General features: G+C 42.3%; 2 protein-coding genes across 3 annotated transcripts in view; one reads left to right on the top strand and one right to left on the bottom strand.

Annotated features, from left to right (window-relative positions):
* Positions 1–527, bottom strand: part of rbpjl (recombination signal binding protein for immunoglobulin kappa J region-like) — a 74,073-nt gene extending 73,546 nt beyond the window's left edge. Inside the window, exon 1 of the mRNA XM_051948069.1 lies at positions 491–527. Coding sequence (XP_051804029.1) covers positions 491–527 — 37 coding nt within the window. The remainder of the gene's footprint in view (positions 1–490) is intronic.
* matn4 (matrilin 4) overlaps positions 1–17,581 on the top strand; it is a 69,372-nt gene that overhangs the window by 6,968 nt on the left and 44,823 nt on the right. The window lies entirely within an intron of this gene.

Below are 17,581 nucleotides of genomic sequence, written 5' to 3'. Positions count from 1 at the left end.
TAATTATGTCCCTCCTTGGTTAAGTCATCATGTCTCAGACAATCTGAGTCAGAGAAACCTTCCAACAGGACGTCAGCAACAGGGTCAAATATCTGTCACCTGTCAGTGTTTCTCAGCCTAAGGTTTACGACCCCAGCAGGATGCCTTGGGATGGTTATCTGGGGCCACAGTTCAGATGATTGATAGTATGTGGAAAAAGATAATTCAGATAGAATTGCATGTAGAATGCTACCTGTGAAAAGCTTTTGTAGGAATTTTAGCATTAGCTTATCACTTCCCTAAAATCCTGATTGTGATACATACCGAATGTATGCATTTTTTACTAATCATATTTACTTTATTCCATACCAAATTCCCGATAGAGTAATGTCTCCTCAACTGCTTCCATACTGAGTTTGACTGTGACCAGCAGGGGGAGCTTCAGCCTCCTTCACACACAACAAAAAATGCTCATAAATAAGTTGAATGATGTTGATCGTCTTCCACTCACCTTTTCTGCCATCTTCTTCAATGTCTAACTCATCCATGATGGGCGTGGCCTCTGCTGACGTTAGGACTGGACGCTCCTCAGCTCCATGGTCACTCTGCTTTCACAACAGTTTAAAAAGAAGTTCAGGGTGAGCTGTGAGAAAAGCTCTTAATATACAACAGCGATGTCTGCACACTTTGCAGATATTATCTGGGTTAAGGAAGAATAAAACAATGCCTTCACTGTCTCATACCACGTCCTGAAGCTGCATAATTCACTTCAGGCAACTGCTGACTAAACATCAAGCTGGCTTTGAGTTTGCAGTTTGATGGTCTGTTGAAATGAGGTGTTTTTGTGCTGTTGGATCCACTATCTGTGTAAAGTCAATGCAGTCTAACTGAAGGTAACTCACTGTGAGTTTGACACAAAAACAGACCACAAGAACTTGAACATGAGGTAAAAATGGCCTCTTTTATGCATTAAACTTCTTCCACACAGTTAGTCTGGTAACAACAGTTAATAAAAACATGTTCTTCCTGTGAGCTCACCTGAAAACACGTCCTGTAGTTTCTGGCTTATGATGCTCCTGTAGATCTTCTGACAGTTAAAACTTCACTGTGCTACAGGTTCAGTTCCAGTCCATCTGTAAGCTCCATATTCTGCACTAATGCACATCATCCTCACTGAGTTAAACCATCAAATATCAGCCAATCAGCTTCACCAGAAACCACAGCGCTTCCACTGTGCCTTACAGTGAGTCTACAGTAGAAGAGACTCGAGTAGAAAAGTGTGTTTGCATGTTCATGTTTGTTCTCCATCCCGGACCTGCTATCTGCTGTTGGTGTGTGCGCGTACATTACTGTATCAGTTTGTGTGAATAAGGAGATAATCACCTGTTCTTGGACTGCAGGTTTCTCACACACACCTTTCTCTATTGCGGATACTGCAGAGTGGTATTGTTTGTTACACTTCTCTAACATTTGATTTTCATCAACTTATCCAAACCATGTTAGGCTTTTTTTGGCAGGTTAAAGCTGCTCTTTTCTGTTTGTTCCTCTGTTGTAACTAAAACATGTGGGGACAGAAATCTTTTCAGACATGCATTCAAACCAGTCATAGAAAAATGAAACATCCCATAAAGGCATTCTTCATGAATCCATAGTCAGAGTAAATGTTACTTCTGGTGGTACCATTGCTGTAATTAATTCCAGGAAATCTAGAAAACTTTATAGTCTTGAAGAATGAAAAATGTAGTCACTGGAAAAGTCTTATTTGCCATTGTTAATCAGCTCTAGCCTAGCTTAGCTAGACTGTATTCCCGTTATAAGGGATATACGGGAATACGGTCTAGCCCTCCTCCATTGACACATTTTGACAGGTTTTCAAGCTCCGAGCAGATCAGACCGAACCAATCAGAGCACCAGAGGCGGGAGTTAACGATGCGTCATCTTCAGGGCCGAGTTGGCGACCGCAACAGAGCGAGGTTTCTCTCGTGCGCTTTCCTCTGTTTTGCACGGGCTGAATTTGTCCTTAAAACCTCAACAAGAAGCAGCTCTTAAAGCTTTTCTTTTTAAAAAGGATGTATTTTTAATTCCGGCAGGCTGTACGATAGAATGCGTAATGCTGCCCTCCACTGTTGAAAGGGAGAGCTTAGATTTTCCTCAGGACCCCTGTACGGCGAAGGAAGCTGTTAAAACTACAAAACATCATGGCGGAAAGGCAGTTGTTAGGTCGCTTAGTAATTGCGTCACACATATGTTACGCTGATTGGCTCTCTCCAATTCAAGCTGTGATCGGTAGTCCCGCCTCTGGGCTAGATTTGGTTCAATGGAGCAGTTCCAGACTGACTTTATGTGTATTTGTAATACACAATATAAAGGCTGTCTGGTCCCCAGGCAAAATCAGCTCTACTTTAAATGCAAGATGCTGTAAGAACATGATAAGACAATAAAAATGCCCTTCTGACGTCATAAATATATATACTATAGGTCGCTATGTTCCTTTAAAAGCCCCATATGTAGAATTAGTACATTTCTAACACTGAGAACAAAGGAAAGACACACAATGAGGCAATTCTTCTGTTTTATATCTATGCCAAACAATAATAGCTCTACACAAAGAGGTTTTAAAATGAGATTATATAGCTGTAGCAGGACTGTGCCCAGTGTGTCCAGAAGTAGCAGTTATGGGATAACTCTCAGTCAAACTATCACCTAAAGTACCACTAAGGATGACAGCTGATCAGACTGTATCTCCCACAGTCAGAGCGTCAAGCTGCTGAAAACATTACAGCCTGGTGACAACAAACAACAGGACCCAAGAAGAAGCCTGTGTTTCCTATCATTCAGCAAAGAGATGGACCAGCGCCGGTGACACGGCTAACATTATTTACTAGCTATTCAAAAAATCCTGCAAAAGAGCTTTGTATTATTTGAGGTGACGGGAGATACCAGAGGAGCAGTTTGAAGTCACATCAGTCGAGCTCAGACAAGCAGCGATGGACAGATATGGAAGGCTGAGGACAGATTTGATCCAAAGGCAGCTGAAAAATAATCACCATATCATGCCATGTGAACATGGCCAGCAGAGATCCACAGACCAAAGTTATCGTTCCTTTGTTCAGTAAAACTGGTTTAACTGCATAATAAATTCCGCAAAAGGTTAAATCCCGGGGAAAATGGAGAAACCAGAAATAACCAGAAATACGCTGCATTCCATCCATCCATTAGCTGTACCTGCTTTATCCTGTAGAGGGTGGCAGAGGGAGAGTGAATGTCACCCGTTCATCACTGGGCTGACACAAGCAGATAGACAACCATGAACTCACAACCTACTATGAATGTGTTTGGACTGTGGGAGGAAGCTGGAGAACCTGGAGAAAACCCAGACAGGCACAGGGAGAACATGCTGCATGCCTTCTGAATGAATACAAATACATCCATCCATCATCTGGACACCGCTTAACCCTCATCATGGGGGATGGAGGATGGAGTCTATCCCAGCTAACTGAGGGTGAAGACAGAGGACACCTGGACAGGTAGCAGTCTATCACAGGGCTACACATGGAGACTCACCAATTAACCTCAGCATGTTTGTGGACTGTGGGAGGAAGCTGGAGAACCTGGAGAAAAGCCACACATGTACAGGAGAACATGGAGACTCCATGCAGAAAGATCCAGGAAGGCCGGGACACTAACTGAGGATCTTCTATCTCTTTTTTTTCTTTACCAGGAACTCTGTTGAAAATACAATATATATGATCAGAGGGACATTTGTTTGAATTAGATTTAAGTAATGACTTCAATGTTATTTAGGAGAGTTGGTGAAGAAGTGATTACCTGATAGCAGACGTTTATATAGAAAAACAACTTCAGGACATTCAACAAAGTGATGTCAATTCTTTCCTTAAAAGTGAAACTATTTAACCTTCTGAAACCTGAGCAGCTTCTGGGAATTTTTATTTTTTTTTGCTCTCACCACATTTGTATTCACTGTGGACTCATTTTTCACCTCAGTGTGAAATCTTAAACTTCTAGAATAGTAAGGTCATGTCCAGAAAGAGTATATACTAACTACAGTACTATGAATCATAAAAAGAGCAACAACAACAACAGAACAATTGAAGTTGAATTTTGTTAATTATTTTATTACAGAATCAAACAACCTGGTATCAACATGTACAACAGATTCTCACAGGTTTTATCAGGACTGGAAAAAACTGCTGACTCTTAAGACTATTGATAACTTATAAACTACATTTTAGTCTGCAGGGCTGCACAGTGACTCAGTGGTGGTTAGCAATTCTGCCTTGCAGCTAGAAGATCTCTGGTTTGCGTCCCGGCCTTCCTGGGATCTTTCTGCATGGAGTGTTCTCCTGTGCATGTGTGGGTTTTCTTCAGGTTCTCCGGCTTCCTCCCACAGTCCAGAAACATGCTGAGGTTAACTGGTGATTCTAAACTGTCTGTAGGTTTAAATGTGAGTGTGATTGTTTGTCTGTATATGTAGCCACACGATGGACTGTTACCTGTCCAGGGTGTCCCCTGCCTTCACCCGAGTCAGCTGGGATAGACTCCAGCCCTACCACAACCCTAATTAATGAGGATTAAGCAGTGTATGGATAATGAATGGATGGATTTTAGTTTGTATACGTACTTGCTTCCTATCTCCTGGGTGTAAACCTGCCTGAAGTTCAAATGAAAAACTAAAGAAGTTTAAGTTCCATGACTGCATAAACAACTTCACACCTGGAACAAGGACAGAATATTTGGCTTTTTAAAGAATGAAGTTGGTGCACAGTTTAGTTTTTGCTAGACAAGTAGAATAACCTGATTTAGATTTTTTATGTGGTGATCGGCGTTGGTTTATCTGTCTGTCTGTTCGCAGCATTACTCAAACACGGACTAACGGATTTATACGAAATTTTCTAGGAAGGTCAGAAATAGCACAAGAACTAAGTGATTGGATTTTGGCATTAATGCGGCTTATTGTCTGGATTCACGGATTCATTAAAGATTTCTGTATCATTGCCAGATATCGGCACAGTGTCACTGTAACCATGACAACAAGTGAACATTACATCAGCTGCCTGCTAACGATCACATGATTGTGATCCACCACTTTATCCTAATTTCGGGCTCAGATTTGGTGAAGTTTTGCAACAGGAACAGTACATCTTAGATGTGTAGTTCAGAGACTGTTGGAAAATTCAACGCCCAGTCTGACAATTCTGTCTGCTTTTACAACTTGCGGTTCTAATAAATGAGGTAACTTTTGTGATTTTGTAATCATCAGATGCCTTTTAAAGGCATTAGAGGAGATTTAATTTCCTACTTTGAACGTAGCATGCGCATGCGCACATACAACCTCTCCCTCACCCCCCTCTAACCTCCCCCCTCTTAACATTTACGAAGAAACGCCATCCTCCAGAAACTCGCGTAGGACTCGTGAAGCTGTCTTTTACGGCTGGGTCCCCCTGGATCTTTATCTGCCATTATGTAAATAAAGATGAGCAAAACAAGTCTCCAGCTAACTACGAAGCTATACCAAAGCATCACATACACAAAACACGTAAGTCCAAGGCGTACGTAATCTACGTAACTAGGCCTGAGATGGAAGATTTTTGATTGACAGGAAAGGGAGCAAACCAAACGCCTCGGTCCGAGCGCATTGATTGGCTGATGTTTTTCAGGTCCTGCCATGTCCACAGTTATTCATTTATTTATTTTTATTCTTTTAGAAACCATACATACAAGTCCACTAAAGGTCAGTATATTCATTTTATGTGAATCAGACAAATTAAACAAACAAAAAAACATCCTCCATAATGCCTTTAAATCCACTAGCAGGTTTTAGGGTTCAGACGGTTCGATTATCAAACCTCAGCAGACATTGATCATAAATTTAACCGATAATCGGAACAGTCATTAGGTAAAGATCTGTTGTTGTGTAACATATGATAAATCAGATGACCGGTTACGGCACAACTCATTCAGCTCAATGTGTTGTGCAGAAGCCACAGATGGATGCTGGTTTCAGGTGAGAGTTCTTTCCGTCCGATGCCTGCAGTCTGAGTGGACATCAGGGAGCGCTGCAGGGGAAATCTGATAAATGTATCAGCAGGCTCTTCTCCCTAACAGGAAGTCCAGGCCTGATCGCTGCTGTAGTTTAAATTGCTGCTTGACAGAATGAAAACAGAAGTGCAACAGTGCAAAGATGCCAAAAAGCCTTTGATTGGATCTGTCAGTAAATAACGGAAGCTGAATCAAGTCTGTATTTTTGATCTCGTCACAAAGACTTGCCATTTTACTCTGCTCGTCATCTCTTCCCGTAAAAAATAAAAAATAAAATATGACCGATAATCTGTGCTTTTGTATTGTTTGGATTAATAAAAGTTAAAAGCACACGCAGGAAAGAATGCTTTAAAAAAACAATGCCAAAAAGTGTTCAAGTAGTTCTAGGGTCAGGAAAAGGACAGAGATATTAGTAGTGTTCTGGTACTGGACCCAGAATTTACATTTGATCCTTCAGACACCACTGGTGGAAGTGCACTTACTAGAGTAACTCTACTACATTTATCTGACGGCTGGAATTACTACTCATTTTTTAGATTTAGACTGTACAAAGAACAAAAAACAAGGACAAAAAACAGTTAATGATATGATTATAGATTTAACAATCCAGTTTTGTATAAAGCACCGTTCGACTAGACGAACTTGGGGCAGACTCAAGGTTGAAAATATACAAGAACAACTCTGTAATCTCTCTCTGTTTTGTTTTCACTGTGGTGAAGGACCCAATGGCTTTAACTGCAACATCAACACAGAGTGCCACTAATAGTGGTGTCTGGCTGTAACTCCAGTTCTATGAGCACATAGGAAACAGAACAATGGAAGATCTGTTTTATTTGCCTTCTATGGGGAATTTTCTTTGCTGCTGATGATGTTAAAAAGAAGACTGTACTTGATTAGGACATCGACAGAGCAAAGAAAAGACACTTGTTGTCCTTTCCAGGTTTCTGAAATCATCGTTGAGGCTCAGAAGTGTATCCTGTAGAAGGTCCTACTTTCTCCCCCAAAACTGTTCCTGAGAGGCCTTTAAGTTTCTGCAGTGGAAAACGGTTTTGTAAGCAACTAAGTGACACTCAGCTGTGCTTCTTGCTTCAGAAATGCTCAGAAAATTGCAGCTGAAAAGCACTATTACAACTGAGGAACGTAGTCAAACTAATAACGCCGACACTTGTAGAACACCACTGATCAACACTGTTACAGTAGAATTTAAGCAAAAATCTCTGAGCTACAACAATAAAAAGCTGCTTCACAAAGCTGAGCTTTTTATTAATCTGTTAAGGAGGCGGAGCCTCGACAGAGTTATATGGCGATTGGTGTTGATTTGTCTCTGTCTGTCTGTCTGTCTGTCTGTCAGCAACATTACTCAAAAACAGACCAACAAATTTTGATGAAATTTTCAGGGAAGGTCAGAAATGACACAAGAACCACCTCATTTGATTTTGGCAGTGATGCAGCTTATAGACTGAATCCACAGATTTGTTAAAGATTTCTGTATCATTGCGAGATAGCGGCATGACATCACTGTAACCATGACAACAAGTGAACACTACATCGTCTGTCTGCTGATGATCACATGATTGTGATCCTACTACAAATCCACCACTGAGGACTTATCAGGACTTATCCTTTAGAAATGATTCAGTAACAACTGATTAAATTGTGGGGGTGTTTCTGAGTCCCATCAGCTCCCACCACCTGCTACATTTTTAGGTCACATGATCCAGTATTCATATATGACATACACATGAAGAACACACACCTGTGCTCAGCGCAAGTTCATTTTGTTTGTGGGTACATTTCTATCAAATGGACACATTCTATGGTGTCGTGATTTCTGATCATCAGTAACTAATAATAAACTATCCATCCATCCATCCATCCATCCATCCATCCATCCATCCATCCATTCTCTATGCACCGCTTTATCCTCACTAGGGTTGTGGGGGGTGCTGGAGTCTATCCCAGCCGACTTGGGTGAAGGCAGGGGACACCCTGGACAGGTCACCAGTCTGTCACAGGGCACTACCAAAAGAGAAAAAAGTTTTAAATGTGTTCATTCTGCATTTTTTTAAAAAGATGCTGCATTTCTGACAATGGCATATGGGGGAGTGAACAGCCTTGGAGGAGGACTGCTCTCTATGAGAGCTTTTCTAGTTGTATTTGTGAAGTTAAAAAAGTCGATTTTTAGTTTGACCTTTTTCCCTCCTGAATCTCTGTTACAACAACAGTTAGACTGGAAGAAATCCAAAGGTTTATTTTCACTGCCTGGACTTAAAAAGCGCTTTAAAGAAACAGCCACTGTTTCATCTGTGGTGGTCAAGCCAACATCAACAATGGCTTCTGTTATTTGACTGAGCAAGAAGGTCTGTAAACTGCACGCTTTGTTAACACTAGTATGTGGTAGAAGCATTGAGTGTTTTCTTTCAATTTTAGACAGTAAATAATAATAATAATAAGGCCATTTAGGTAATTCTATCAGGCTGTAGTTGCACAATATATGCAGTTGTGTGACTAAATAATATATCACAGTTAAGTTTTTAGTGTGTCAATAAATCTAATTCCCAAAGGTGACGAGAGAGCAGACAGAGCTTTTAATTAGTTTCAAGTGTTAATTGGGGGAAATGGGATCTCCATCTCTATATTTAACAGCTCAGTAAGACACACACTGTTAACCGGCTCACAGCCACCACAAGTAGCAGCCTTCACCACCATCCAATCAATGAAATGTTTAACAAGAAAATATGCCAGCTGAATGATTCTCTTTGTGGATAATTATAGCACATATGTTGGTCTGTGACCCACGCTGAGGGGCAGCAGTCATGTGTGTGTTTGTGTGTCTGTGGCGCACGTGCTCAGCAGCAGGATGGGAGTGGATTGTTGTTTGGTGAGCGGATGGTGAGGGAGAGAGGAAAAGGGGAGGTAACTGCCATTTATGTACAGAGAGTCATACTGAGGAGTCTTTGTCCAACACACAGACACACAAACACACATATGCACACATTCATGCACACACACACACTTCATGAAGAAACAGCCTCAGGTTTCAGGTTGGTCTCGTCTTGGCATTGGACCAAACTCTGAAATCAGTCCATACCTTGAAACGTCTCCTCTGTTAAGGTCAGTTTCAGTGATTTTTTTGTTGCACTTCCAAAGTTCAAAACCAGTATTACAGTTGTTTTTTTTTAAATATTAATTTTTTAGTGTCGGGTTTTCAAAAGTAGATCCCCAGTAGCTTTAGCCATAGCAAGCTAGCACCTTGGATTTAGCTACGTCTTGTATGCCAGATTGACTTTAAACCATTTACCATTTTGATTTGATTCATAGTGTGCATGTGTAGAAGTTGTAGATGCCAGTCTACAGTGTATGCATGAAACACCTCATCCAAACAAACTCAAGTAGACCAGAAAGGATGGAATGACTGTACATCCATGGCATCCACACCTGCCTTTATGCATATCTGCAAGAGAAGGAGTCCTGGCCTTTAGACTGTCCCAAAGGATGTCCTGAATGAAAAGACCACTGAGTGTACAGTAGAAATACACTGTGTTTCATTTCGCTTGTCTGTTTCATTAGATTAAAATCTAAAAGTGTATCTTCTGACCCTTTAGTGCTTCTTCAATCTTTCCTATTTTTCTGTTCCCCTCAAACACCATTAGACAACAAACCGACCACTACTGGCATCTTCTTGCATGTGAGAATGTGTGGAGATGTTTGCTGGTCCCAAAATAATTCTTTGCAAATTGTCGTCCTTTTGTCTGCTCTCTTTCGAAAAGAACTCCAGGTATATTGTATTGGGCAAAGTCTACATGTGGCTGAAGTTTAGGGTCTTCAATAATCTGAAAATATACACTACAGTTCAACAGTTTGAGGTCACTTAGAAATGTCCTTATTTTGAGAGAAACGCATTTTTTTAATGAAGATAACTGAAATGAATGATAAATCCAGTCTGGAAATGGCTAATTGTTAATGGAATATCTCCATAGGGTACAGAGGAACACTTCCAGCAACCATCACTCCTGTGTTCTAATGCTACATTGTGTTAGCTAACGCTGTTGAAAGGTTCATTGATGGTTAGAAAACCCTTGTGTAGTTATGTTAGCACATGGATAAAAGTAGGAGTTTCAATAGAAAACATGGAATTGTCTGGGTGGCCCTAAAGTTTTGACCAGTGCTGTAAATATGTATTTATCTACCAAAAATCTAGTGAGTAGTGCTCTGACCCAGTATCTTTTTCCAGTAACGTGAAGTAGTGTTTGGGATGCCGTGCTGACTTACAAACAGACATGGCAATAAAACAAACGGAGGTAATGCAACACTTATTACATAATACCACGTGATAAAAGTGTTAAGTGTTTGTGCCTCACTGGATGTAAAAGTGTGACGTTCCAAAAGTGATCAGGCCAAAACATGAACAGTTACCTTTTGTTTCTGTCTGGATCGCTGCCAGAATGTAAAGTCCTAACCACATAGGTGACTGTTGAAAGCATAAAAGCATGAATAATGTGCTCCAAATGTTGGGCTGACCTTCCAGTCGCTGCAGAGATGCTCCTGAAAACATGTGGATGAGACAACAGGAGAAGAGAGAAAGTGGGCAAGGAGAGACAGAGCGAGAGCCACAGAGAAAGGCAACGAGACAAACAGAGACACAAACAGAGAAAAGAGCCTTTGTGCTCCACTACATCTGTTGACTCATGACTCAGACCTGAGCCGGTGAGGACCACAGACTCTGGCTGCCAGTCAGGCCCTGATAAAGCCCTGAAGGATCCATCTCTGTGGACCTACAGACAGAGAGGAGGCTTTCATGCTGCCAGTTGGAATTGACCGAGTGCCCTGAACATAAACACTTGTCAGACATTATCATTATCTCTGTGCTGCCGGTAGGACTGACAGCGTACAGGGATTCTGACAGACACACAGGCAGATCAGGGCCTGTGTGTGTGTGTGTGTTTACCCACAGCCTTCTATTAGCAGGAATTGCCATGCACCTTATCCAGGTGTTTGCAGTCGAGTGTTTTACGATGGGGCAGGACTGGAATGTGCCACTGCAACACACGCCTGCCACGGCCATTACTGGCTCTTTACAAACACAGAGAGGAGGAATTTCCTGGTATTTCTACACTCTCTAATCACTCAAGTGATTAAACTGAGTGCCTCATAGCTGATCACAAGATTTCCACTGTCATGCGATGAAAATTGTGTAAAATATGAAACTGGGGCTGCCAGGGTTTTAAAATATGAAGTGTGTCATACAACATGTTCTTGTCTTGTACAGTTTTGCTGTCTTGGAGATCTTCAGTTTTTTGGCTACCTGTCTCTCACTCAGACCAATTTCCAGCAGTGCCAAGATGGCTGCCGTTGTGGCTTCACATAATTCTTTAGTTTTAGGCGTTATGTGAGAGCTGACAACGTCTGACTTGTGCTGAATGTCAGCAGGAAACCATTCAAGACCTTTACATGTGCAGTGCTGCTTATGACATGAAATGTCCTCTTATATACCCTGGAATAGAATGAAACTGAAGCTTGTCAGACAGGACATAAAGTTTGATAGAATCAGCTGCATTTTTTTTTGTCATGTTCATTGTATTCTTCAAGTAATATAACTTTATTGGTACCAGGCATTAAAATGAACAAGAAATTGAAGAAATCAAGGGTGGTCTGATCATTTGTTCCATATGTACAGTATAGACACTGTATAGATGAATTGATGAATTTACTCATGACCTGTGATGGGGCTTTCTGTGTAAATAAGTAGCAGCCATTAAGACCCAGTGTTGCATTTTTGAACCATTGAAAGAAATCCCTAAAAATCACATGTAATACTTTTGAAATAAATGATTTGAGTTGTCTATCACTAAACATCTTTAGGATGAAGAAAAAAAAAGATACCACAAGTCCAAATACTTACTTGGAAAATTTTTGAAATTGTTCCTAAAGACAGAGCTGGGGGGTCAGTGGAAGACATGTTGTTTGAACTTGGAATGTGGTACATCTTACAGTATTAATATTTTCCTGCCAGAAATGTTGCGGTTTTGCAGTTCAGAGTGTGGGGTGCTGGGATATGTAGTGTTTGTCTACATTCAGGAAGGAATAGGTACAGCTAGACAGCCTTAAAAAATGTTGCAGTTTTCCAACTGTGGGCCTCAGAGGGTTAAAGGATATGTGCAAAACCATGGTTACGGCGAAAAATCACAAATAAGTGATAAAGCTGCAAGTATGGAAAAGCTGTCCCATCTTAATGTACTTATATTATCCCAATGTACATTTTAGTACCACTTAGGTTTGGTCACCTAAGGTGCATCACTGACTACGACGTCAGAGATGCACAATGCCCCACGGATCCATCCCTCCCAAACAGACTCAATAAATTCTATGCCCGCTTTGATGATCCCAACACACCCCCCTGCTCCAGACTCACCTCGTCTCTAGATGACACGCCCCTTATTGTGACCCAAGATGTGACAAGGACACTCCAGAGGATCAATCATCACAAAGCTGCAGGCCCTGACAATATCTCAGGACGAGTACTGAGGGACTGTGCACATCAACTCTCTGAGGTACTAACAGACATCTTTAACACCTCACTTCAGGTAGCATCATTCCTGCTTGTCTGAAGGCTGCCACTATCATACCGGTCCCCAAGTCTTCCAAAGTGACGGGCCTGAATGACTATCGACCTGTAGCCCTCACACCGATAGTCATGAAGTGCTTTGAGAGGCTAGTGATGGCCCACATCAAAAGTTCCATCGACGCCACTTTGGACCCCCACCAGTACGCCTACAAGAAAAACCGCTCCACTGACGATGCCATCTCTTTAGTGGTGCACACAGCCCTCACCCATCTGGAGAGCAGGAACGCATGCGTCCATGTGCTCTTCCTAGACTTCTCCTCCACCTTCAGCACCATCATTCCACAGATGGTGGGAAAGCTATCCACCCTGGGGCTCAGTCCTTCACTGGGGAACTGGGTCCTGGACTTTCTGACAGGCAGGCGCCAAACTGTCCAGATTCACAACACCACCTCCTCCCCAATCACCATCAACACTGGCTTGCCCCAGGGCTGTGTGTTGAGCCCCCTCCTGTTCACCCTGCTCACGTATGACTGCTCTGCAAAACATCCGAGCTGCCATATAGTGAAGTTCGCGGATGACACAGCAGTGGTGGGATGCATCACTAACAATGATGAGTCCCACTACAGAGAGGAGGTAGAATTGCTGGTTGGCTGGTGCAGAGACAACAACCTCTGCATCACCGTTAAGAAGACCAAGGAGATGGTGGTGGATTTCCGCATCCCCTGCACATCGACAGCGCTGACGTGGAGGTGGTCTCCACCTACAGATACCTGGGAGTACACCTGTCTGAGGACCACACCTGGAGCCACAATACCTCCCAGCTAATTAAGAAGGCCCACCAGCGCCTCTACTTCCTCAGGAAGCTGTGGCGTGCCGGTCTGGGAGGCCCAGTCCTGAAGAGCTTCTACCGAGGGGCGGTGGAGAGCATCCTCGGCACTGGCATCACTGTGTGGCATGGCAGCTGCACGGCCTCAGATAGGAAGGCTCTGCAGAGGGGGGTGAAAGCGGCTCAGAGGACTGTAGGAGGCAGTTTACCCACCACCACTGACATTTACAACAACAGATGCAAGAGGAGGGCCACCTCCATCCTGAAGGACCTCACCCACCCTGCACACAAACACTTCAGCCTTCTCCCTGAAGGGAGAAGGTTGCGCAGCATCCGAACTAGAACTGCAAGACGAAGAAACAGCTTCTTCCCCGAAGCTGTCAGGCTATTGAACAGGCCTCTGTAGACTCTGTTTTCATATCATCACCACCTCTCCCCGCAAATACACATGCATGCACACATCCCCACATACACACACAAGCATACACACATGCATACACACGCACACACACATGCACACATACATGCACACGCGCAAACAGGCACACACATTCATACACACACTGCACTAGGCTCTTTATTTATTGATCTACTAAATATTGCACTAACTAATGGTTCACTGCACATATATTTATGTTGTAGGTTTGTATATATTAGTGTGTCTCTTTATACTTATATTGTCTTTTATGAAAGTGTTTTTATATTGTCTTATGGCTGAAACCGGGACCAGGGTCCAATTTCGTATTGTTTCATGTGCAAATATATGTTGAGGAAATTTCACTCTTGGTCCTGCAAAGTTTGCTGTAGTGGGGTGTTTATTGGTATTCCGGCATACGGTGGGCTGACCAACACAGAGCATGAGCCTGTGAAGGTAAGCCGACCCAGAGCATTTTCAGGGCACACATTTTATAGGAATGTCAGAAGATGGATCAAAGGGTAGGGAGGGGCTGTATGCAAATACAGAGGATAAGACAAAAGGGACATCTCAGAGGATGGATAAAAGGGTTGGGAGGGGGTTGTAAATAAATGTAAAACAACAGAACAAAAGGGCAATTGGGTAACAGGAGGTAAGACAGGGGGTATGGCAGAAAGGTGTGATAACAGGAGGTAAGAGGGGTATGGCAGACAGTATCAAAGAATGAGTCTGGTGACATGTAACAGTAGTGACAATATGTGGGCTATTTCTCCATCATGTAGAATGATATGACAATAAAGAACCTTTTGACCTTTGACCTTGACCTTGACCTGAGATAGTACCAATATCTGTCTGGTCTATTTGTAATGTTAACACCTAGGAAAGCACACAGCGTGCTCATGGTCATAGCAACCATATATACTCAGCCAGTTCATGGGTTAGGGAAAACAGCTTATTACAGGCGTATGGAAACAATAAAAATATTATAACTATGTAGATTTTTAAAATTTAGATAGCATCAAGTTCTGCTTTAAACACAAAGGGCCAGTCCAAAATGTACTCTGGAGCATTTCTGGAGATGTTCAAGACATTCTTCCCAAACTAAAGCAAAGGATAGGCTGGTATATGGCTAGTCCTTTAGTTCTAAGGGGACACAGTCTGCGAAAACTTGCAACTTGCAAAAAATACATTAAGCTGCCACTTTGAGAGGTCTATCATACCAAACTGATATATGTATGGGTAGCACAATAAAATGATATAGCTGGCAAGTTACCCCCTGAGTGGTACTGACCAACCTATCTGGCTCATGGACTAAGATCTTTACATTGGTGAGACCAAGCAGAGTCTACACAGACGCATGGCCCAACACAGAAGAGCCAGCACCTCAGGACAAGATTCAGCTGTCCATTTACATTTACAGGAGAAAGGCCACTCCTTCAAGGACTCAGATGTACATATTCTAGACAGAGAGGACAGATAGTTTGAGAGAGGAGTGAAAGAGGCCATTTCTGTTCATCTAGTGCGACCCACTCTGAAAAGAGGGGGAGGCCTCAGACACCATCTCTCAGAAACATACAAAGATCCAAGAGTGGATCAGTTGATACATATCACTGTTGAACCCAGAGAAGGATCATTTGACCCTAATCAGCATATCTTTTGTGAGCATTGAGGTCCTTAAACAGGCAATCAAGCATACAACCTTTTTACACATTCCAGTGGGGTCACTGCGTGGGTGTGAAACGGTGCTGTTCACACATCAACAAGCTGCAGTTTGCCTTCCCCTGCTCTACAGTGGGTACGGAAAGTATTCAGACCCCTTGAAATGTTTCACTCTGTGTCATTGCAGCCATTTGCCAAAATCAAAAAAGTTTATTTTATTTCTCATTAATGTACACTCAGCACCCCATCTTGACTGAAAAAAACAGAAATGTAGACATTTTTGCAAATTTATTAAAAAAGAGAAACTGAAATATCATGTGCATGTCAGCACAACAACCCCCACCCTCCGATGAGTTGTGCTGACCTGCAAAACAACTGTTGTGCAACCCCCAGCCACAACCTCCAGGTGTAGCTGGGGGCAAAGTCCAATACTGCATTGTGTGGCAGAGAGGTGGTGTTGTAACCCTCCCCCTCAGTTCAGAGATGCTGTCTGTGCTTTCACGAAATATTCTCTTTTACTCCTCTCAAACCATCTGTCTGAATGAATAATGACGAGTGACTTCTCAGTAGAGTTTTCAATTTTGACTGACTCGTTGCACGATTTGACAAAATGTTAGGTAGATATCAAAACTCATGATTTTTTTTTTCTTTTTTGCTAAGAAGAAGTGTCTGACATGAAAACATTACAAAAGAACAACTGTCTCAATTTCTCTGTCTGACTATTTAGTTACAGTGTATCCTGGATATAGAGCTATAGAGCAGGGTTATGCAACCTGCAGCTTGTTGATCTGTAAACAGCACCGTTCCACACCCAGGGAGTGACCCCACTGAATGTGTAAAAAGGTCGTCTGCTTGATTGTCTGTTTGAGTGGTCTATTGTTTGACAAAGCCACTGCCCTGCAGCCACATTAGATTCTGAAATGTGGGATCTGATTGTCTTACAGTCAGAGAGAGACTTTTACTTTTAAACCAGTTTAACGTAAAGAAAATTGCTTTTATAATTTTATACCAGTATGTGTAAAGAATTGGTTTAAACAGCAATATAAGCAAATGGAATATCCAGTCCAAACATGTAAAAATAAATTCAGAGAAGTAAAGATTAGCAGGGAGTTAGCAGCATATTTTTCCAACACCACTCTTGGCCAGGTCTCCCTTGTAAAGGATAAATTGTGACTGAAACAAGCAGAAAGTGGCCAAAATAAGCAGCAAAGTTAGCTAGCATTAACTCAGCTAACAATTGTACAACTGGACGTTCAAGTTGGCGCATTCTGGATGAAAAGCAGCGATAACTTTCAATATAAGGTCTGAGACACCTGAAAAGGACGCGTCTAGATTTAATCTTTAACTGCTATTTCACATACAGGTGAAGTTGTATTTCACAAAAACCGTGGAGGAGACTTCAAATTCTGAAGCGAGCACTTCAACATCCATCACCCTGGACGTTAGAGACAATGAGCAAGGGCATTATGAACCTTGGCATGAATCAACACTACCCCAGTTACAGTTTGTTATATATATTGTTTCTATAAACATGCCACCAGAATAAAGTTTGAAGAAAGTGCAATCTATGGAATAACTGTTTTTCTGAAGCGGGGATGGTTCAGCACACATGCAGTGTGGCAGGGCTAAGAAAGGGAGAGCCCGTCTCTCTCTCTCTCTCTCTCTCTATTGGAGGGCAAGTCTGGTGCCAGCAGCTGTGGTAATTCGAGGCCCAATAGCGTATCTTAAAGTTGCTGCAGTTAAAAAGCTCGTAGTTGGATCTCGGGATCGAGCTGACGGTCCGCCGCGAGGCGAGCTACCGTCTGTCCCAGCCCCTGCCTCTCGGGGCCCCCTCGATGCTCTTAGCTGAGTGTCCCGCGGGGTCCGAAGGCTGGCTGAAAAATTCATATAAATCTAAGAAAAGATTAAAGGAGTCCGGCTGTGCTAATTACCACCCATGAAATATAAGATGAATTCAAACCCTGTGAGAACTGACAGTGTTTTAATTGCATTTAACCTAGAAAAAAATTAAGCACTCCAAGCATGAAGAGCTGCCTGTATTGTAATACATTTGTATTGTGTCATTTTACTGTTGTGT

The sequence above is a fragment of the Acanthochromis polyacanthus genome, chromosome 5 (genome assembly GCF_021347895.1).
Source record: "Acanthochromis polyacanthus isolate Apoly-LR-REF ecotype Palm Island chromosome 5, KAUST_Apoly_ChrSc, whole genome shotgun sequence".
In the NCBI taxonomy this organism is placed as follows: Eukaryota; Metazoa; Chordata; class Actinopteri; family Pomacentridae; genus Acanthochromis; species Acanthochromis polyacanthus.
This window is presented reverse-complemented; position numbering and strand designations above follow the sequence as displayed.